Source organism: Taeniopygia guttata, chromosome 12, assembly GCF_048771995.1.
Source record: "Taeniopygia guttata chromosome 12, bTaeGut7.mat, whole genome shotgun sequence".
Classification (NCBI taxonomy): domain Eukaryota; kingdom Metazoa; phylum Chordata; class Aves; order Passeriformes; family Estrildidae; genus Taeniopygia; species Taeniopygia guttata.
Window position 1 is genome coordinate 17,796,044 of NC_133037.1, and position 23,901 is coordinate 17,819,944.

At 39.1% G+C, this 23,901-nt stretch overlaps 1 protein-coding gene across 24 annotated transcripts in view; it reads left to right on the forward strand.

Moving 5' to 3' along the window:
• Window positions 1-22,864, forward strand: part of ATP2B2 (ATPase plasma membrane Ca2+ transporting 2) — a 399,432-nt gene extending 376,568 nt beyond the window's left edge. For 13 of the 24 annotated variants that reach the window (XM_032750663.3, XM_072934737.1, XM_030283561.4 and 10 more), the window contains 2 exons: window positions 2,473-2,655; window positions 19,396-22,864. In XM_032750663.3, coding sequence (XP_032606554.1) covers window positions 2,473-2,655; window positions 19,396-19,707 — 495 coding nt within the window. In that variant the 3' untranslated portion in view covers window positions 19,708-22,864. Of the gene's footprint in view, window positions 1-2,472; window positions 2,656-8,845; window positions 9,018-14,961; window positions 15,018-19,395 lie in introns of all 24 variants that reach the window. The other 11 variants (XM_072934741.1, XM_072934743.1, XM_072934745.1 and 8 more) reach the window with 8 other exon arrangements.
• Window positions 22,865-23,901: the final 1,037 nt, after the last annotated feature.

A 23,901-nucleotide genomic window follows, 5' to 3' on the forward strand; every position in this document is an offset into this window, starting at 1 on the left:
AGACCTAAAATCAGTTTGATAAGCTCAGAAAGGAAAGATTTGTTGGGTTTTTTTCGCCCTCCCATTTGGAAAATACACCAACTTTTGGAGAAAGAGGAAGTCAAACAGGGAGAGGGAAAATAATCCAAACCGCTTCATTCAGCTGTGAAAATTTCCCACAGCATTTGATCAAATTTTTTGGCTTCTAAATTTTGTTATCCATGGTTATTACATAACCACCAAGAACTAATACTAATATCAGCATTTTTTTTCACTTTACTTGCCCCAGGTTTATTGTGAAACCTTAGACATTAAATTAAAACTGGTATTAGAACACCTCCACAGTTTTAGCACTGAGAGGAAAGCAAATATGGAGGAAAAAAATATCTGTCTTGTGGTCAATATTTTGTGACCAGAAGAGAAAATAGGATGCTAAAACAAATCAATTTTGTCCATATTTATAGTCTGTGGCAGGGCTTTTTTCATGTAGCTCTTCAGTGAGAGAGAATTCTTTTCCTTTAGCAGTGATGCTTCTCTTCAGTCTCAGCCTTTTCTCTGCTGCTGTGACTCATTCTAATCCAGCACAAAACAAATTTGTTATTTTTATTTATTTTTAATCCACGTGCTGAACCTGCTGTTCTGGTGAGCCATGAAAGGCAATCAAGATTTCCAAGTTTTGGTGTCAAAGCAGGCACTTCTGAAAGGAATTTAAGGAGAAATTTCCAGCAATTTGAGGTGCTTGGAGGGACAGTTTTCTGACAGCTCCCATCTCTTCTGAAAACCAAGACTTTCTTAAGTATTTAATATCCCATTCCCAGAATTATTGATGACTTTTTAAAACTGTGATCATTTTTCTGGGAATAATATTTAGTTCTTTAATCTGCATCTATTGAGTCTGTGTCCTGAACTGGGTGGGTGTAGGCAGACACAGAAAATAAATGAATAATAAAAAAAAGCCATGTAAACACCTTAAGGAAAGAATTAGAGCAGAGGCTCATCAGCTTGGCTGAGGTGCTGGAAGAGAGGAACATTCTGTCAAACACAGCCCTGACCCAATAGAGTTATTTTTTTATGAATATTGGCTTAAAAATCCTTTATCACCATCATTTTCATCAGATCCCAGAGTTTGCAGTAGTTTCTCTCTGTAGAGTGCTGGCATTGTAGTTTGAAAGCTGGGAGGCTGAAGGACTTTCAGTAAGTATTTAATTGATGAGCATTTCCCCTTTCTTTTTCTTTCCTGTTCTGTCTTTGCTTGTGCCACACCATTAATTTTCCAGGTTTGAAACTTGTTTTTCAACCCCCCTTTAAAAAGGTTTTATAGTAGTGTAGAAACTGGATTTGGTTTGGTTATTTTGGTTTTTTTTTTTTTTTTCAATCTGTCTTTAAAACATTATAATAAAACTGGCCTTGTGGATTGTGAAGCTCAAGGAGACCCTCAGCAAACTCAGAGGTTTGCCTTCACCCTGAAAATATCCAGAACCTTTCCATGTGTCTTCCCTGCATCCATTCCAGTTTTCCAAAGCTCTCCTCACCGATTTTCTGGCAGCTGTCTCAGTTCTCTCTTCATTTTTCATACATCTGAGCTTCACTGTTGTGGTTGCTCGCTGCTGAAAAGAAGACAAAAAAAGAAAATTGCAGCAGTTTTTTGCTAAGTAGGTTTAGAAATTTGTTTTGCAGGAGATTTGCTTTAAGCATTCAGTGTGTTCCAGGTAATGTCTTGTTTAAATTGCCATGATTTGATCCTGGTTTTATGCAAGGAATCAGAACAAAGAGAAAATTACTGCCCAACAGGGTAACACTGAAATGGATTTAAAATAATTGTCCAGCTACAGTATCTGCAATTTTTAAAGATTATTCTCCTGTATTAGTTACTTCCAAGGACCACTTGGGTGAGCAAAGAGAATAAGAAGAGGGGTTAAGTTAATCAGAATTTATTGATGGTAAGGACAAAGTGAGAGACAGTCCTGTGAGAAATCCATCAGCCAGATCCACGCCTTTCAGAAAACTCAATTTTGATAAATGCCAGAAAAGCATTCCAGCTGCTGGAACAAAGGGAAGCTGAATCCATGAACCAAGGGAGTGTGAGAGAATTTATCAGCATGAGATACAATGAATTTTCACCTCCCATTATCATAAGTTTTTGCAAATACCCAAACTCTAATTGCAGAGCTATAAATCTGTTTAAGTTTTCTTTGCTTAATTACATTGTGATATTTCCATCTTGTTTTACCTTCTATTTGTTAAATTGATAAGACTTTGCCCAGCCTTGAACTTGCTTCACACTGTGGTTTAGTGGTGCAAGTCATGCTAATTGTTTACACAGTAAATTAAATATTTTTGGGACTAAAATGGAGTTGTCCAAGTGCAAAGTGCTGTTAGGAACAGGCTTAGCTCACCTTACTAAAATTATGATTACTCTTCTGTAATAAGCAGATAGTTATACTGTTGCTCTTGAATGAGGCTTATGTTTTCAGTACTTTTTTATGATTTTAGGTCATTGCAACCATCCCAACAAGTAGGCTAAAGTTTTTAAAGGAGGCAGGGAGGCTCACTGAGAAGGAGGAGGTCCCTGAGGAAGAGCTCAATGAAGATGTTGAAGAAATAGATCATGCAGAGAGAGAGCTCCGACGTGGACAAATCCTCTGGTTCCGAGGGCTCAACAGAATCCAAACCCAGGTATGCTAAAAATAAATGCCCACAAGGTCTAGAAACACCAAAGAAATGATTCATGTGAGATCAAGGCAAGCTAATGTTAAAAGGAAAGCCATGGAGTGTTTGTGTGTGTGGAGGAATGGCACTGGTTAATTGCTCTGGAAGGAAAAACATGAAAAACAAAATAGGGGAACTGAGCAGAGGGGGTGTGTGCAGCTGAAGAGATAAACTGAAAAAATAGAAAATTATCAAATGCAAAACCAGGGATCTGTGATTTGGGAATACCGTGACTGGATGTTCTTTTTCTCCTGGAGTGATGACAGCTCATAAAATTGTGCTGCTTGGCCAATGTCAGCTCGCAGAATGTTATGAAAGCTTTTTAAAATGTATTGCTTGATTTGCTAAAAAAAAATATACATTGTTGCTGCCATTGCTGCACTAACAGAATAATTGAAATTGAGTCTGAAGTATGATGTAAAATTTGATTAAAAAAATAAATCTGTTCAGTTCTGGCACTGCCACACATCGATCAAGATTAAAAGGGATTGATTTCCTTTCCTATTAGGTAATGAAAAATGTGGTTCTGGATTTTAGTAGGAATTATGCAGCCATTAAATATTGAGGTGTAAGAGTTGGCTATTAGGAATGATTCCTGAGATATATCTCTCCCCAGCTTTTGCCAAACACAAAAATCCACGGCATTTTTTAATATACCAGACCTTTGCACTGAATCATGGTGCTAAATATAGTGCAGGTTAAGGAGCTGTGAAATTTGTCCTGGAGTGCTGAAGAAAATCATGTGAAGTATTTTGCCTTTTCCATTGCAGTGAAGTGTTTCATTGCACTCAGGTGTGCTCTGCTTGATCTTTCTAAGATCAAGTATTTCTGCCAGCTTGCAGCAGAGAACAGATATCACCACATCAGATGTGCGTGTTTTACATGAGCCTGACAAGAAAAAGAGGTGAATAATTAAGAAAAATATCTTTTTTTTTTTTTCTTGAAAGAATCTTCTAAAGAACGTTTTTGTCTCAGAAGATTTGGGGTTTTTGTCTTCATCCAAGATAAACAGCACATTCTGCTTTTTCACATCTACAGATTGATACCTTTTTTTGGAAGGGGGGAAGATGCAGCCATGAATTTAATAAAAAATTATGGAAAGAATCAAAATCAAGAGACCATGGTGAGGTCTCTTGGCTGCATCTGCAGAGCATAAAATGTAGGGAGATTAAGAGCTGGGGAATTCCCAGGGTTCTGTGGTAAGTGATTAAATATGGATCTTCAGCTCTGAGCTTCTGTGTCTTGACTCCATTGAGTCAGGAGCACTCATCATTAGAGAAAATTCAAATTTCAGTTGTGACAAACAGGTGCCCAGGTACTGGTGACCTTCAGGGAAAGATGACTTCTAAATGTGCATTCTTTTCTCCCTGGTGGCTGTAGGAGGAGTGTTGCCTGTTGGCACTTCTGTCAGGATGTCTTTCTGGTTGGGGTGAGTGTAAACAGCTTCGAGCAACACAAAGCAAATGACATCCTTCCAGTTCTCTTTCTAGTCTGAGAGGTAGCTTTTAGTTCTGCATCTCTTTGACCACTTAATTCACAGAAAAATTATTCTTTTCCTCTACTTAAACCCAAATGAACATTAATTATGTCTCGTTGCTAACATCCATCTTGGTTTCCTTTCTGCTCTTAGTTGTAGAAGCACCTCTAGTAGGTTGTCTCTCTCCTCTCTGCCAAGAGGCCTCTGTGATTTTTCTTCTCATTTTATTTACTCAATGACTTTGATTATTTTGCATTCATTTCACATTTGTGGAATGGAAAAAATAAAAAGAAAAAAGAAGATGGGCCAACAGATTCCAAAGCAGTGCCCAGGTGTACAGTGGAGAGTGATGGATTTGGGTGAAATTTGACCCCTGCTGGAGGGCCCTGAGCTGTGTGTGGGGCCCATTCAGGTGGATTCATTCCCCTATAAACATTTCTCAGGAGGCCAGCAAAAGACGAGCTCCTGGAAAAGTTTGGGATACCTTTAGCATCCCTGGGAGGATTTGCAGGAATCCTCTGCTGTCTAATGCACTCCTGGAGATGTGGAAGAAGAAGGCAGAGCATCCCCTCATTTTATCTCTCTGAGGATGGCAGACCAGGATGAAACTCTGGGCCCAGGACCACATTGGTCATTCAATCCTAACAGCACCAGTTTCCACACTTGTGCTGTAAATTAGACTATTTGCCTTTATTTTCTCTTCAGTCACTCTTGGGCAGGTGGCCCCAGCCCGCAGCAAAGCCTCACTGCTGAAACAAAGAACCTCCAACAGGCTGGGTGCTGTTTTCAGACAACCAGCACATCCTCCTTGGAGTGCTCCTGCTTCAACCCATCCCAGCTGACAACGCAGACACTTAAGGAAGTTTTGCAGTGTTAATGAGATTTTTTTTGTCTACATCCTCTCTCAAACAGAGGCTTCAACCCAAGGACCAGAGGAAGGATTTCCTCTGGGATTTTTCTGTTTCTATAAAAAACACACATAAATTTAATGGAAAGAAAGGTGTATGAAAGATGCACATAACTAGGCCAGAACTGGCTATTGACTTCTGATGCTCTTTTTGGCCTTCTTTTGTTCATTTAGATCTTTTATTTTCTGATAAATATACAATAGGGAATCTCTGGATGGATGTGTGCTCTCCTTCTCTGGATGGAAATGTTTTCTTCCTGGAAAGCTCTCTCAGATGACCACTGAGGGGTGAAGCTCCACAAATGGCTTATCTTAGAGATGCAAGTTTGAGGAGATCTAAAAGGGGTCTGAAATTGCATAGAGACAGGACTTTCCAACAGTTTTCTGTATTTTTCCCCAAATTTTTGTTGCCTTTCTCACAAATTCTTCATTTTGAAGGAAGACAAGGCTGATCTCACCTTCTTGGCAGGTCTAACAGCCTTTGGGAAGCTCACCAAGCTCACCTTCAGGCCAAACTGCATAATCTGAGAAAAAAATAACAGAAAAAAAACCCCACATCTCCCCTCTTTTAATTGTATATTGAAAGCTTCTCCAGTTCCCTCACATTTGAGAATGGAAATGTTCTGAAGTGAGGAGATTCAAAAACTTCTCAGGTTTGTCAGAATTTTACACCCCTGGCCTGATTCTTTCCTCTTCTGCTTCATTCATCCTCAAATTCAGTTTGCTTTATCTGCCTCAGAGGGGAAGCAACTGCCTGGAATGTTCTGAGAATAAAAGGAAAAGCTGAAAAAGAAATACAGGTGACAGGGTAACTGCTACTTAAAGATTGTTCCTCTTCAGATGCTAAAAAACCAAAGCTGCTGGACTGCATTTTTCACCCTTCATTTTTCATGTAAGAAACATAAAACCTTTTTTTTTTTTAACCAATTCCAACCTTCCAGCAGTGAAAGTCACTCCTGGCAAGAGGTTCTGAAGTTGAATAAAAAGCCAGCACCTCATTTTATGGGTTCCATGTAGCTTTTAGTATAGAAAACATCGTGGCAACCCCATGTAAGTGGAATGGAAACTGTTTAATTTCTTAAAGAAAGGTGGCTTTTTCTAGATGGTTTTTTTGTTGTTTTGGTTTTTTGGGGTTTTTTTTTTGTTTTGTTGGGTTTGTTTTTTTTTTTAGTTAATTTATATCCTGCTTAGAGATTAGGGGAATGACACCTGGGTTCTAATCACTTAAATGATAACAGAAATGCTTCTGAAAATCTGTTCTGTGTTAAAAATCAGGAAGAAGTATTTGTTCTGCCAAGACTATTCTGCTACTATCAGATTTTAAAATTTTTTTTAATTGTTAATCACTGATATTTTTATTTGCTGTGCAAACCTAAAAAAATGGATCTTCTAGAGTATAGAACACAGAGAAAAATGAGACAGGTGTGAAAAATGTCAACCTTATGGATAAGCTTCAAATGTAGGACAGTATTTTTTCTCTACCTGAAGACCTATAATCAAAACATGATTGCATCCTATATTGTGTTGGAAATTTTTTTAACTTATGAATTTTTGTTTCCTTTCTCCTCTTTAGCAGCTTGAATTGTTCTAAATAAATGCATTCCTTTGTCATGAAAAGGTTCCATCTTAATTCAAAATGCACTGTTTATTTCCATGAGCTCTTTTCTTGTTATTTTCTGCTTGGAGAAGACAAACTTTTGGGCCAAGTTCTTCTCTTGTTTCTTGGCTTCAGGCAAAGCACAGCCCTGTATGTCCAGCTTTTAGGGTTCTGGGGAGGCTGTCATCTTTCCACCAGGAATTATATCCATGAACAGCTGGAGTTCATTTCTTCAGGAGAAAAGCAAATTACATGGCTGTAATTCTTCTTCTCTGAAGAAACCATTAAATACAGATCTTCCCTCATCTTTTCACTCTTGTAGCAAAGGCTTTCAGTTTGCCAGGAAGGCTGTTGCACTCTCAGGGTTTATCACAGAAATACTCATTTCATGCCCTCAGTGAGAGTCTTTAGAGTCTTTCTTGAATGGTCTCTTTTGAAGAGTGCTCTGTCACCTGGGTTAGACCCCGAGAACCCAAGATCTGTATTTAATTCTATTTTTGTAGAGCATTTCAGGTGAGTATTTAGTGTGCCACCTCACCAGTGGTTGGAGCCATGTGGTGTTTCCATGAGCCTGAGCTGATGATCCCCCTCATCCCCTACCCCACGTGCAAACTCACCTCACATTTTATTTACTCTGATGTACCTTTGATTCACTGTGAGATTTGCACTGGACATGTAATTCTGCTGCCAAAAACAAAGCTCTCCAAAACTGTGGGGACTGCTGAACACTGCCCAGCCCTGGGTGTGCACAGAGAAATGGTACCAGGGCTCAGACAGAGCAAACCAGCTGCTTGGGCTTTGTGGAGGAAAATTCACTGTGATAACTGCACAGCAGTAACATGGGATCCCTTTTCCAGCTGGCTGTGGTTGATTATTCCTATAAAAACATGCAGGAAAATAAACAGTGATGGCCAAAAGCAAGATTAAGGGAGGGAAAATAACCATATTATTAAAGATACAGCCCTACAAATTGGTTTATTCCTAAGTCTGACCACAGCAGAAAATCATAAATTCATTCTAGTGCTTCCCACTTGGAAAATTTAGGAGAGTTTGCACCAAGATTTGTGCTGTTTAAATTGATAAAAACACCACCAATTTACCTCTTTCTAGACTGGGAATTCCAGAAATGTGTGTTGCATGGTCTGGTAACAGTAGGTTACTTCAAACAAGTAGTTGGTTGAATTTCTCTGCAGATAATCCACTGCTTTATCTGTTGTGGTTGCACCAATGCAACACAGAGGACATTTTGGGATTTGTGGGATTTACTCATGCCAGTCCCTGGTTTTCCCTCTGTACCCAGAGCCTGCTTTCTATGGGTTTTTACTGGTGCCAAAGGATGCCTTGAAATGCTCAGCTCCATTTTTAACTCATCCTCTGTGGTGGGGAGTAAAAGGAAGGTGCCCAGGATGGGTCTGTCAAAGAGGGAATACAGTGGTCATATGTAAATAAGTAGAAAATTGTCATGTTATTTGCTGCAATGGTCAATCCAGTTCCACATCATTTTCTGGATGCTTTTAAGTGCTCTTTATAAAGATAAAATATTAATACTTTTAAATCTCCAGTTACAAAACCCAAACATTCTTTATCACTATGTTAAATTTATACATTTATTTATTCTGTTACTTTCATTACAGAAAAAGTTGGCTAAACTAGTGGAAGAATTCTTTATCAAACTAATGTACTGACAACCCTGTGTTTGTTGACAAAATAGAGTCATATATTGAATTTTAAAGTTTTTCTGTTTTGGTTAAGTGTCATCCCCAACCCCATCCCCCAAATTCCTATTGAGTGACTGAACTTTTCTCCCCCTGGAGAGACATAACAGCATAATTTGAATCTCAGTAGGAAAAGAGAGTGGAGATTAGTTACATCAAGTGTTCCAGCTGATTTTATTTACCTCTAAATGAAATGGTTTAAACTTAAAAAAAACCCCTGTTATTTCAAATCTTCTACTTGTTTAAAGTGATGCAGCTCCACTGCCTCCTACAGAGCTGCCTCATTTTATCCAGATGGAAAATTTGAATCGTTTGTAAAAACACTGAGAAGGGGCACCTTGATTCCAGCTGGAGTAGAAGCGCGTGCACGGTTGATTTGTTGTTTTTCATGATTATTCCTGTCAGTTATGCAACTGTGTCCATACTTTAAGCAACTTGTCTCGTTCTTTCCTCCGTTACAGATCGAAGTAGTCAATACTTTCAAGAGTGGCACTTCCTTTCAGGGGGCTCTCAGGAGACAGTCCTCCGTCACAAGCCAGACCCAGGATGTAACCAATATTTCTAGCCCTAGTCACGTATCGTTATCCAATGCTCTTTCCTCTCCTACCAGCACCTCTGCTGCTGCGGCTGGGCGTGAGTGTGAATTCTTACTGCACCCGACCCTCAGAGATGCCAACTTAGCCAGAGTCGCCTCAGACTCAGCTCCTCTGCCCCTCCCCGGGCTCTGCTCCCCCTCTAATCAGCTCCAAACCCCATGACCTGATTACTTTGTGTACACTGGATGCTCCCCAGGAGTTGTTCTCTCTTAGTCTCTTTGCTAGCTCACAGTGAGGACAGGAATTTAGGGTCATTTTTTATTGTGAGGAGATTTTAATTTCATTAAAGTTCTCAGTCAGATTTTCTTTTTTTAGACCTAAAATACAGACTTTTACTGATTCTAGAGCTTTTCAGATATCAGACCATTCCACCACAAAGACTCTCTGTAACTCATCCAGGAAAGATATGGAAATGAAGGAACAAGAAACAGGGAATCTAGTTTATGATGCCAGGCTTAAAGTTTACATGAAAGATGAAAAAATTCTTTCAGTTTATTCTCTCTATCTTATTTAGTTTTAGATTTATTACCTATGTCTTATTTAGATTTATTCTCTCTATCTTATTTAGATTTATTATCTCTGTCTTGTTTAGATGTAGATTTATTATCTCTAAATTCACTGGCAGGTAAGCATTGAAGCAGCAGGGACCTAGGCAATTTAAAGGACAGTGTTGAAATAACAAAATCAGTGTGGTCACAAATTTTTTTAGAAGAAACAGATTTCTGAATCCTAATATCCTGACACAGCTTGGTTAAGAGGGAAAATATCTACTGAAGAAGTACTGAAGTGAATGAAAAATCTTTGATGCAGCTGATAAAGAAGGGCTGTGAAAAATGCCAGTTGCTCAGAAAGATCTAACTCTGTTTCCAGATTTTTATTTATTCAGGACTGTGAGTAACTATTTTTATTACAGTATTAAAAGAATATCTAAATGTGTAGAACTCTGTTTACAAGCCTGTCACACACTTCAGAAGATAATTGGGTATATTCCTTATAAAAGTTTTAGTAGTTGGCCAAATGGAGAAGAAGACGCTTTTATCTGTCTGGCCAACAGAGAAAGGGAAAGCAGAGAAAAGGCAGGGAAGAAAAGGGGGTAAAATTCCAGAACTCCTGCAGAAAAAAGGAAGCTTGACCTTTCCATTCTGTTTGAGTGCAAACCCTCACAGTATTTGCACACCAAACATTCAGACATGACTTTAATAGCAGCAATTAAAATTGTATCAAACAATCACAAATAGTCTCAGAAGTATTTGTCCATCAGACAGATCTCTGAAGGGTATTTTTGCTTTTTTCATGTCTGGTTGATTGGTTGGTTGTTTTTTAAAGCGTTTTCATGCAAGAGCAGAGTGCAGCACCAGAAGTTTTGTTGGATTTAAAGGAGAAATTTCAGTTTTGCTAAAGCTGTTAGGTTCCAAATTTGTCAGTTCCTTCTTGGAGATTTTTGTATATTTTCCTATTTTTGTCTTGGGAAGTTTGGCCTGAGAACTTTCACCTTAACAGCCCCAACAGGGGCAGCAGCAGGATCAGGGCAAGTGAAGTCATGGAGGTTCCTGAGCCCAGGTTCCCTCATTTCCACACTGAGCAGGGCACAAAACCCCAAAATCCCAAAGCAGCTTTTCATCCAGGGAATGATTGCCTGGATAGAATTTCTCCATTTGAGCAGGAAACTGGGAGCAGCTTGTGCAGTGATAAATGTTTCCTTAATATGCTGTAGCCAGCACTCCAGGAGGAAAGATCTAATAAAATTTAAATAGACAATTTATCTTCCCTCTCTACTCTCCACTGCAGCAGAGCAACAAGAATTGGATGTTATTGTGTCTTGACAAGGGCCTCATTCGTTTATGGGCTGGAGTTAATTAATAGGAGAAAGCAGAATCTGCTCCAGACTTTGTCATGTTTCATTTGGAGAAATAAAACAGGTCCAGAGCTCCTCGTGGTTATAGCCACATTTCTTCAGTAAAATAAAAGCCAGGTGATTGATTTGTTAAAATGCCCAGAGATAAGGATCTCTATGGCAGAGGGCAGTTAGAGATTGGGATTTAAAGAAGTTATTCTGGACTGTTGGTGTTTTATTGCCACAGCAGAATGTCTGCTGGTAGTAAATCAAAAATTATAACACTTAGGGAAAGTTTTGATTTCTTCATACAAAGACACAAATTTATGAATGGCAGTGAAAAAAACTCATCTAGTAAAACCCCTATGGTTTTTATTTTTAAATGGGGTATTTAAAGTGGATGGCTCATATTCAAGAACCTGGAAAACTTTTCCTAATCCAAATTTCATAGAAATGGGAGATGTTTTTTGTGAACTGGCATTTTTTGAGGCAATCCCTGCTGCAAAATGCTCACCTAGGGCTGCTCTCCAGCTCTGTGCTTAAAATGTGTGTGGGCACGTAGGACTGGCTGCTTTCCTCTGAGCTGCTCAGAATGGCTCAAACCTCATTTTCTTCTTCCTGTGGGGTGAAAGGGAATAATGGGATAATTTTACTTCTGATTTTGAAGCCTTTCCCAGTCTTCAGGATTGTTAAAAATATATTTAAAGGTATTATGGTTAGTATCAAAGGAAAACCTTGAGAGTATAGGAAGGAAAACAAGGGTCTAGTTCTTGCAACTTGCTTAGGATGTTGCAACAATTGGGATATTTCAGGTGTCATTTTGGGTGCCCAAAATGCAGAGGGTCTTATATCAATAAATACTTAATTAAAAAAATAGGAATCATATGATGTTCTATTGATATGCCAGTCTAATTTAACAGAGCATTCATGAAGCTCTTTACTAATTGTGTTGCTTTCTAATATAAAGTTTATTGTGACACCTTGCCACTCTGTGAGATGTCTGCTGCAGGTTTATAGTAACATTTGGGAATATTTTTCTATCCCTTTTGGGAAAATTCATGTTTAATTCAAAGCTTAATGCTTGCTTAAAGAGAAGTCTGCTTGTGAAATGCATCCAGCCCTAGAGTGGTTTGTGAAACAGGTCAACAAGTTACCTGTAATTAGCAGCTATTTACAAATATGGCCCATTCAGAGTTGTGGAATCCCTTAATTAAAAGCAGTTTGTACAAGGGAATATTTAATACAAAGCTAAAGTTTCCCTAGTGAGCCATCAGAGTGTTATTTGTGATAACAAATTACACATTTCTGGATGTCACCATGAATGGATAACAGTGAGGTCTGCAAGTCTCTTATCTCTTTTGAAAGACATTGCAGCTTTAAATAGAGCAAAAATTCCTGCAAATGAAAACCTGGCATTTTGTATATTCTGATAAAGTTATGAAATTCACTTAAATGCACACTAAATATGTGTACCTGTTTAATATGCAAACCTTTAACCTACTGAAAATGAAAATATGGGGAAGTTAAGCAAGGTGGTGTCAGATCTTCTCAGACACTGATTTACAGATACAAACTTCCATCATTTGAAAGCTCTTGCACTGCAGAGTTAAGGGTGGGTTCAGGTACAACTTCTGGTGGATTTGTGTTTTATATGCATTTCTTTCTATGTTTTATTTTGAGGGGAAAACCCCCCAGAACCTTGGGGCAGTGCAGCATCCTTTTTTCTTTTTGAAGCTTAGAATTAGTAACACAAAAAATTATCTTGTAGTTAAAACTGAGTATGTGATTAAAGCTTTTACCACTAAATTTTTTAGTTAGGTAGAGGGTGAGACTATCTAACTGTACACAAAGTAAACAAGTCTTTATCCTACTCTGTGTATTCCTGGTTCTCAGATGTTTGTGTTAGCAGTAGGTAACCCTTGCAAAAGAACACAGCTGCAGATTTTCCAAGAAAGATACACATTTAGTACTCCTTTGTACTTGCTCTTCCTCTCATTCTCATATGGAGCTCACACTCTTCCCAAGTTGAATCAGTCAGGAACTGCAGGTCCCTGAAAAAAAAATCTCTCCTTTCTATGAGAAAATATTCTAATTTTTAAGTTTAGGGAGCCCTGGGGAAACAACAAACAATCTAAAGACAAACCCCAGGAAAAGTGACCTCCCAGAGTTCCTTTTTCTTGGTTCTGATGAGAACTGTCTTGTCAGGGGTTTTTAGAAGTGAATATTTAAAGCAATCACTTGAAACTTTTTACCACATGAACCCCAGTAACAGTGACCTCAAATGACCCACTTGTATGGTGAGACAGGAGAAAACACAGAGTCACAACTCCAAATTTTATAGCAGCGGTTAAAACCTCATCAATCAACCCCAAAATGCTCTCAGCGGTATTTATCCATCACACAGATCTTGGAAGGATTAATTGGCTTATTTTTCTGTCTGATTGATTGGTTGGTTGGTTTTTAAGAAGTTCTTCCCGCAAGAGCAGAGCACAGCACCCTTAAGGCTGTTTTGGTGCTCTGCCTCACTTGGAGGAGCCGCAGCCTCCAGACCTGGGGCTTCACTTGCTCGGCAAGAGAACCTTTCCCATTCCCCTTCTGATTAAAGAATGGCTGCAGTTTCTGAGACGTGCCAAGAACGTGCCCTGTGTACAACATTCAGGGGTGGCACGAGGGCAGAACTGCCACGTGCAGGTGGAGGTGTCACCCACGGCTTTGCTGTGGACTGGCACGAGGCCACGAGCATCTGCAAACTGTGTCACACCCACGTGGGGCACTCAGCAAGCTCAGCTCCAGTGGCTCTCACAGCCCATTTCCCAAGAGATCATCTGAAAGAGTCCATTTAACTGTTTGCAAGCTGTTGTGTATGATGAGCTTCTATATTTCTTACATATTTAATTTTCTGTGAAGGAAATAATTCAGAATTCAGAGCTAAAGCTTGACCCAAATTCTTGTTTGGATGGAATTTTTTCATGAATTAAAATGGGAACTAATTTCTTTTAAAGAAATCCTCTATTTTAATAAATGTTGAGGCAAAGATTGCTGTTCGGAATTGATCTACATTCAGATCACAGACCAAGCCCAGTGGGCAATTTCTATGCAGGAAGGTTTAACTATCACAGGAGGAAAAGGAACAAGCAGAACTTAAATCAAACCCACAGCTAAAATTTTATTTCTAAAAGTTGCACCATTGAGCCAGAGTCTGGGGTTCTGTACTAAAGCCTAGGACTTCCCACTGGCTGTAACCAAGGTTTGACAAAACCCTCCTGGGATATGCAAAAAATCAAAATCAACCCCTGAATCTCCTCCCTGAAGGATAATTAAGCAGATTTAGAGCCTAAATATAAACCCAAGACCTCAAGTGGAGACGTGCTATGGCATGAAGGGTTAGATCCTAAAGCACAAACAGGATCTTTTAAAGGCTTGTGTAATTTATTTAAATATGATACAAAAATGTCCAACTCCATAATTTTGCTGTGATCCTACTGTGGAAAGTGGAAGCCCTGCACAGGGCTCTGCTCTTTTGCTCTAAAATAGAATGGAATTCAGCCCTTTTGTGGAATGAGAACCAGACCTGTGTGGGTGCTCTGCTTTCCTTACTGCCCGTGCTTTGAATTTTGAGCAGCACTTGCAGAATTTGCTGCATCTTTATGTGGGAAGAGAGTAGCACAGTTAATGTTATGCATCTGTTTCACTCATTAGAGAACTAGAATTTCTAAATTTTATACATGTTATTTTAACTTTATATTTGAATTTGCTCAACTTCTGCATCCTAGTCCCCAGAGCATAGGAGGCACAACATTTACAGGTGACCCCAATTCATATAACATCTCCTGTGGAGACCTAATCTGATTTTACTAATCTAAAACTGGGAGGATTCAAAAAGAAATCCCAATATACTGAAGATGTTTTCTATTTCAAAGCTTTCCATGTGCAATAGTCCTTAACCAAACTCCTTTACCTTTGTATAGTTTAGTCTTGACCTAGAATAGTCTCACTTACACCTAAGAGTTGGCATCTCTTTGCAAAATTGACCTCTTGTTTACAATTTTATACTAATCACCTTACTGACCTTTCAGTATTGAATTTATTTGCTGTTGCAGTGCCCTACTCTCTACTGTCTGAATATTAAATGTGTTTGTTTTCCCAGAGGGCTAGAGAACATTGGACAAAAGGGTTCAGCAGGAGAGAGTGAAATAAAAAGAGGTTGTGAGTCTTTAACCTTGAGCCTGAAATGAATGTGAACCGAACTCCAGATACTTGGCTTAGATGAAGCCAGGTAAACATTCGAGTATAAGCCCACACACTACAACCAGAACACAGCTGTTGGTGCTTACCAGGCTTTGGAGATTTTGCCTAGACTGTTGTACTTAGGACTGACATTCTGAATATCAACTTTTTCTTCTGATGGGAGAAAAAATTGTAGTATCTAAAATTCTATTTCTTTTTTGTTGTTGTTTTTTTTTCTTCTTTTTTTTTTCCCTTGCCTGATGCAGTATAATAAATCTGAATTTCAAGGTGGGATGAAGCTGAAGAGTTTTTTTCTGTTACAGCTCCAGAGAAGAAAGAAGTGGAAACTTATAGCAATGTCAAAAATGTCCTGAAGTGTTGTCCCCGCAGTCTTTTGTTAAAAGCAGTTCATTTTTTTCTGTTGTCTCCATTACTGTGAGAAAAGGGAGCTGTATCTCACTGTTTGTCTTCCCTTGGCATTGTCAGTCTCATAAAGAAACACCATTACATGAACTTACACAGTTCATACTAAACCAACACTTCCCAGGTTCTATCCATCATGGATGTCCCTGCTTTTCCATGCTTTTACAGCCATAACAACATCCCAAGTTCATCTGCTTTATTTTATCTCCAAAAAAAACCTAGCTGGGCTTTGTTTCAGCAGAGCCCCAAAACATTTTTATACCAGATACTACCTCAAACCTTGAATTTAAGCATGTATTAAAAGAATTTGTTGCTGTTGGGCCATGTAACTCTGGCTAAACAATATTTTTAAATCTGGGAGTTGGATCAGCTATAATAGGTAGATTAAATATTGTAGTATTACGGTAGAGAAATTAAAATGCCACTTTTATATGCAACAACCCCCCTGCCTTTGTTTCCACAAAGTTTTGTCCCTAAAATCAATAATTTAATCAATTGGGGGACAGGCTTTGAAAGAGATTTTGAATTTTATTGCTATGCAGAAATTCTGTCACTGAATGAAGTGTGACTTAAAAAAAAAAAAACCATGTTTTTTTCTGGATGCCAAGCTAAGTATGCAACATTTTAAGCTGAGGAGGGAGTTTCCTCTAAAGTGAAAAATTAATGGAAATCAAACATACATCTATGTAGAGAAATTTTAAGTAAAGATATGGGTTTCTACAACTCCCTTGTGAAGAAAACTCTTTAGAAATGTAATTTGATTTATTGTCAGCTTTAGGGACTTGCCCAGTTTGGCCCTTCCATGACCATTGCCTTCAGGAGGTGACCTACCTTAGGTGTCAGCAGAGCTGAAGCAGTTCTAAGCTAATATTTCCAGTACAAACCAATGGGAACAAGTAGAAGCCATTCCAGAAACACCTCAATGTTCGTGCAAGACCCAAACAATCCAGGCCAAAAATTCTGCCACACACCTTCACCCAAAGTGAGAGGCTGCAGTTCTATCTTCAGGTCATGCAGCTAAAAGTCATTATTGCTCCCCTCAATGTCTCATTAATTAATTAATTGCAGAGCCACTGCAGAGCCCCAAATCCAGGTCATGGCAGGCACATTTGCAGAGCTGCCTATCAAACACAGCTGGAATCTGTAGTTTTCCCTGGATGGATTAGGTGCTTGGAATTAAATCCAAACAAGATGCCAAATATTGTTATTAAAGCAATGCAGATGCTTTCCCTACTGTGGGACGTGCAGCTCACAAATTGACATCAGTTCCTCCCTTGCTAAATCTTGCAGGCTTAAATATAATTTGTGTGATGAAGAAAAGCTTTCCTTTCTTTGGATTCTGCTGGATCTGTTCAGGATAATAACAAACTCTTTTATTTAAGTAAAAATTTACCTTCACTATAAAGAATCCAGCTGGCAAATAGAACCTAAGTCTATGCCATAAGAAGTGTTTCCAAGAAAATAGAATTATCTTGTTAATTGAATATCTCTAGCATCCAGCTGCAGCTGAAGAGGTGACTGGTATTTGTGCTTAGAAAACAGAAATAATGGGGAGGTTTGCAGAAATGTCACCTCATCAGGCCATACTAGAAAGTACCCATGGTACAGAAAGTTTCCTGATTTAAAATAGGGATATATGGGAATGTGATTTTAAGGCTGCCTCAACAGTCATACAATTTTTTTCATCATTTAGACTAATTACTCTGCACTTTAAAAGACAAGTTAGGAGGGCATGGATAGTGAAGGGATTTGTCACCTTTTCTGTCTTTAGCAATGCAGATGAATCTCTTACCCCACTCTGTTGACTCTACAGAGCCCTCACACAGCTCAGATGCAGCTCTCATAAACCCCTGGTTTTTAATTCCAGGAGCTCTCTTAGGTACACTGTGTGACTGCAGTGGGTGAAACTTATTCCAAATTTATTTGTTGATTTTTTTTTTTTTAAATGCAAGACAATCTTCCCTCTTGCGCCTCTGCCAACCTAAAATGTTCTCGCACCCCAAGGCCTGGCTGAGCCGTCCTGTGCCACTCCAATCCTTTTACCTGGAGCATAAGCAGTCACATGAACTACTTTTTGTACTGTGCCCTGCTGTTACCAAATGTATCTGTGAAGGGAAGGGAGAGAAGGGCTGCCCAACGATCTGAACATGGCAGGACTTCAGCTGTTAAGATTTTTAAAAGATGGCGAATATCCAAATTTAGAGAGCATAAACAAGGACTGAGATCAAAGAGAAAAAAACCCCAAAACCAAACCAAGTCAACCTCCTACCTACTCCTCAAATGTGCTGAAATTCTGTACAACTTGGCCAGCTCCAAGCATGGGATCAGCTGGACCCCACAGCTGGAACCCTGTGGCCCGTGCCATTACTGAAGTGCAGTCTGCCAAGGAAAAGAGGAATTAAAGCTTTCCAAAGCAGTGATGTATCAGGCCAACTAACAATGTGCAGCATAGTTACATGTAAAAAGATCCACATGCCAACCACCAAACCATTTCAAATGTGTGTGGAGAAGCTTTCACAGTACCTGCTTGCACCTTTTCTGCCTCTGCCTGTGTTTTAGTCTCCCCCCTGAGAAATGCTCAAGGTTCGCTCATGGGCTACATGGAAGCAGAGGGATAGAACTCATACTTAGTCATGAAACATTTGCCAACAGATCACGTTTTGCCATTCTGTTTTTTCCTCTCTGCCCCTCCGCTCCCTTCCAAAAACTTCTGTTTTTTTCAGCAGTAACCCAGCACAACCTTTCACTTCTTTTGAGAACTGGTAGGTCCCTGGGACGTAGAGAGCATCCCTCCCTTTGCCCACCCACAGAGGACGTAGTGTCCCCACTCCTCGCTCTGCTCCTCCCATTTCCTACTGGGAAAATGGTGGGCACCATCCCTGAGAATCGCTGGGCTCAGTCTTGAGTTGATTTTCACCTCTGTTCTTACTGCCAGGTGGTTGCTGGCATTAGGTGGCCCCTGGCACAGGTCACTGACCTGATTTAAAGACTGCATAAATGGCATAAATCGTGTGGCTTTCAGCATTTAACTGCACGACCAAGACACCAAATCCAAACAGCTCGCTGTTAACAATGGGACTCAATTCAACCCAACAACCAATCCATTATTTTATTACATGTTCTTCTATTTATTAACAAGCTGAATGGCTAGAACAGTGGGTCTATACTCGAGTGTTTACCTCACATCTGCATGAAGGACAAATAAAAGTTGGTTCAACAATACTATGTTCACATTATCCAGGCTTCCAAGTGTAGTTGTTGTGTGCAAGTTATCTCTGTTCATGTGGTAACTGTGATCCCCCCCCCCCCCCCCCTCCGTGGTAGCATGATTACGCTTAGTACTTTGTCTGCTTGGCTTTTTGTGCTCTTGGCTGCATCCATTTAGATTTTGCTTTAAAACATTGATATTCTAGTTTTCACACTTGGCTCCTGTGTGTGTCTCATACGTATCCATCCAACCGTGTCCGTGTTCCGTGCTTTTCTGTTTGTGAAGTGTGATATGTTATGTGTAATGGTTTTTTTAACCACAATACAAAAGAGACTTTTTAATTTTAAAAAGCCTTTCTACTTACTCACTGCAAAAAAAATCAAAAAACTATCAACATGCATGGTTTGACATTTGCATTACAATTAACATGGCTTGTCTTTTACTAGGGATGTACCACACGAGTGGACCTTGGCTTTCTTTAACCACTCCTCCCCATCAGTTCTTTGATGGCTTTAAACCTTGGTTTATTTTAATATTGCAGTTGGTACAGACATTCAAAATGCACATAACTGAGCCACTCGTTTATGCATATAACATCCAGAGACTTTGGACTCCAGCTGCCTGCACTGCCCTAACCATGTGCTACATTTTTCACCAAGTGTTCTCTGCCCCCTGTGCCCTGGGGAGGTGCCCTCTGACAGCCCTTTCCTTTTCTCCCCCCAGATCCGCGTCGTGAAGGCATTCCGTAGCTCTCTCTATGAAGGTTTAGAAAAACCAGAATCTAGAACCTCTATTCACAACTTTATGACTCATCCTGAATTTAGGATAGAAGATTCCCAGCCCCACATCCCACTCATTGATGACACAGACCTAGAAGAAGACCCTGCTCTCAAGAAAAACTCGAGTCCACCGTCCTCGCTGAACAAGAACAACAGTGCTATCGACAGTGGAATCAATCTTACAACTGATACAAGTAAATCAGCTACCTCTTCTAGTCCAGGAAGCCCAATACATAGCCTGGAGACATCACTTTAGCTGAAAAGGCCACTGCAAAAAGAAAAAAAAAAAAAGAAATATAAAAAGTTAAAGTAAAATAAAATAAGAAACCCCACAGCAACCGAGATATATAAATATATATATTAAAAACATTGCTGGCTGAAAAGCTGTTTGAACTCTTATTCACTCTGAGACAAGTGAATGAATTGTTGATCACAATGGTTCTGGGGAAAGAATGAATGGCTGATTTACATACCCCCCATTCCCTTTCAGAAAAACAAAAACAAAAAAAAAATCCTCCTGCATGAATGTACTGTACACTGCTGGCCCTTCTTTCTCTCTTTTTGTTTGTTTTTATTTCCTTTTTGTTTTTTTTTCTTTTGTTTTTTTCCTCCTTAAGCAGGAACTGCAGAGGACTTCTTTCTGAGGCTATTTATCCAATTCACTGGTCTGTGAGTTTTTGAAATGCTTGTGTGGCATGGACTCAATTGTATAGATTAATTTAAATAACTTTTTTGAAGTTGCGAAGCTTAACTTGCACAGTAGATTTGCACCAGTTGGACAGAGGAACTTAAACATTTATGAGACTATATATAGAGATATATACATATAAGTATATAGATAATTAATTATATATATGTATATATCTATCTATATATATATAGTTATATATATATAAAGTTTCTTTGTTGGCATGTTGCCTTGTTTCTGCTCAAATTGCTCTGACTATTTTAACTTATTTATGTCCTAAAAAAGAATGTAATTTGTTTACAAACCTGTAGATAATATCCTTAACTATTTGTAGGGTTAAGAAAGCACTTCCTGCCGAAGTAGTATAAAAATGGCTCAGCTCAGCTCATTGAAAATGTCTGTACTCTCGCACCCTGGATATTTTATTACAACCGTGCTCTGATTTCTGCCTGATTTCTTTTTTGGGTTTTTTTTTGGTCTTTTTTTTTTTTTTGTTAATAATGTAGATACTGCTAGTAAATAACAAAAGAAGCCAAAATATAACACATTGGATGTAGCATTGTGATCCTATATACAGGGAGGTAAACCAGGCTTCCTTTGTTTCAAATAAAAATCAAAATGATCAGGTTCTCTCCTTTTATTTTTTTCCTTCCTTCCCTCTGATAATCTGCTTGAACTCGTTTTGGTGCAACATACAATAATGGAGGCTATTTCATTCTTCAGACATACAGCAATGGCTTCGGAAACTATTTTTAGAGAGACATTAAATGAGTTTATAATTTGAAATAACTTATATTTGGTTTGTCTATATGGAGATAAAAGAAATGTTAAAATCTTGTGATATACTGTGTTAATCCTTTTCAATTAGTACTTTAGGCATTTATTTCCTTATTATTTGCAAAGTACGGGCTGTTGGCATTTTGGATGAAAATCACTGTAGGTTGTTGCTTTGATTTTTTTTAAACAAAAATATAATTTCTGCACTATTAGGACTGAATGAATCTTTATTAATTGTGTATTGAGATGTGCTTTGTGTGATTTTTTTTTAATCAAGCTTGTGTTCCTGCAGTAACACAGTAATACATTATTTTACCTTGAGCTTTCTACCAAGAAAGCTGCTTTGAAAACCTGCAGTATGGAAGGCGACAAACATTTTTCAAGATGGTAACAGCCCTAAAGACGTAAAAATTATGAGCTTATACAATTGCTATGTTAACCACTTGAATGCTAAGCACTTTGTGGATCACAGATTTTTCATAAATAATTTTTGTATTTAATATAAAGTTTGCTTGGAGACTTTTCAGCATATGATTTTTTCCATAACTGTACAGTGCAAAAGACATTTGGAGTTCCACAATCGATTATGCCAGGCGTGTCGGAACAAAACACTCTCCAACCCTCTCGATCCGTTGAGTCGTTAAGGTGTCTTTCTGGTTGTCCTAAAGTTGGCTCCATAGAGTGGTGCATCTCTGCAGTCACAGCAGCTTAACCAAGCCAGAACTCTCCAAACCAAGCTTAGACTCATGGCCAAACTGCAGACTGACCCCGATTTCGGGGTGCATCAGGACTCTCAGCAGGTAAAGCTCTGAGCAGTTCCCTCACCGGCGGCCGGACCCCGAGCTGGGAGCGCCGCTGGCTGGGCTCAGCCTCAGCCCCGTGGCACTGGCAGGTGCCCAGGGGAGCAGGGCACTGCCAGGCACCAGCCACGGCAGGAAGGTGCTCTGTACCCGGGGGTTCCCCTGCACACCCACAGCGGCTCCCCAGCGCCTCGGGCAGCTCTGGCCAGAAGACAAAAGCGGTATCTATTGACAGGGAAGCCTCTAGCTTTGGACTTGAACATCTACAGAAGCTATTAATACTGGAACGGTTTCTTTTCAGCATCTTAACACACTGACTGTTTGCCTTTTTGTTTTCCAACACTCTTCATATGTTTTCTCGGTTCCATTTTGTTTTTTTTATTTTTGAATTTTTTCCTGTAGGAGTACCCCTCCCTAAGGTACCATTCGCAGACTTGAAAACTGTTAAGAAAATGAACACTGCATTCTGTGTATATATAGTAAAACATATATAAACTGAGATGCATAGAAAACTTGGGCTTTTGTGAGCAGAGACTGTGCTTTATGTATATGATAAATGATAGACTTTTTTTTTTTTTTAAAGCAGAATAGCTATGACCTTTCAACTACAAGTTGTGCATCACAATTCCTTTCTTTTATTGCTTGACCTCTCTGTGATGGGAACAATGGATCAAAAACCAAAATGATCAGTTTGTTAAAATTCCCTGCAATATATAAATGCTCGCTCTCTACGTACTGTACTTAGCAGCATGAGATTTGTGGACAACAATACAGTGGTACATTGGCAATCCATCCCACTAGGGGTTATTAATATATGTTCATTCATCTGTTTTTATGAATTTTTTTATCTAGACAATAATTGTAAATAAAGAACTTACTCTGTCTGTTCATTTAATACTATGCAAAAGGTTATGCTTTCTATTGTTATTCTTATTCCTACAGTGTGATGCTGGAATGTTTGTGGTTTCAAAAAAAAAAACAAACAAAAAAGACAAAAGTAAGTAAAATATGTGATGTAAATTATTTTATAGTTTGAAAGAAAATGATAAAGATTTACTCTTGCTGCTTTCTGTCTAATAGATCTCTCTTGGCAGGAGCACAAGTGGAAAATTTAAAGAAATAAATTCACAAAGCAGCATGAACAATAATGGTCTGAATGTAACAGCTTTCTTTATTCTCACCTGAAATCACGAGATGCAGCTCTGGATTTCCAATGGGATATTTGGATGTGCAGGTGGATGGAAATCTGGACTGGCAGTGAGGACCCTGCTCCCCAGGCAGAGTTTGCTTTCCTTGCCCCAGGGGCGGAGCAGCCCCCAGGGCTTTAATCCCTGCCTGCCTGGTCCATTCCCTGGAGCTGGGAATGCTGCAGGGAAATCGCTGCACTGAGTGCTCAGGAAAGTCAAATAATGAAGTGAATTTGCTTAGGGAACAAGGAGTTTAATCTTGGCCCTGAGAACAGCAGCTCTCTAAGGCTTTTCCTGTCATTGATGACAGCTCTGCACTTACACTGATTTTTTTTCAGCTCTTTCGCCCTCTGCCAGAGTGAGAAAAATGAACTTTGAATTTTTAGAACTGGGGAGTGCATCAGGACTCTCAGCCAGGAGAATTAGAACTGGGGAGTTCAGTCCAGGACTCCTCCTGCCACTGAAGACCTAGGGAAAAAGGAGGGAATTCTCATTCCAGTGCTCAGGCCCTGAGCCCAGAAATTCCTTCTCTTTTTTTTCCCAGCTTAGATGGATGCAACTTTGCTCATACAATATTGTTGCTTTAGGAGTTAGCCAAGCAGGCGAGGTATGAGGTGAGTGGCTGTCAATTAATCTCATTTGTAAAGGTAAAATGCTTCAGATTACAGATTTTCCCATTTTCTCACCTAGATTTCAAACTTTTTATTTAACAATTCTCTATCAGAAGGTATACTTGATAGAGGCCACAATGAAATAGTGCTACACGGTGAGGAAAGTTACCAACAAATAAAAGTATACTCAGCACAGTGAATTCAACAAAACCCCTAGAGAAAACAATTATTTAGACAGCAGATTTCTTGGACTAATGTAGCTTTACAGCTACTTTGGAATGAAACTGTTTTCTGCTTTGATTTTGGGAGCTTGGGTAGGTAATAATCAGAAAATATTTTTAATTTAATTCCCTGTCAATCATTTCCCTCCTCCTTACACACAGAAGT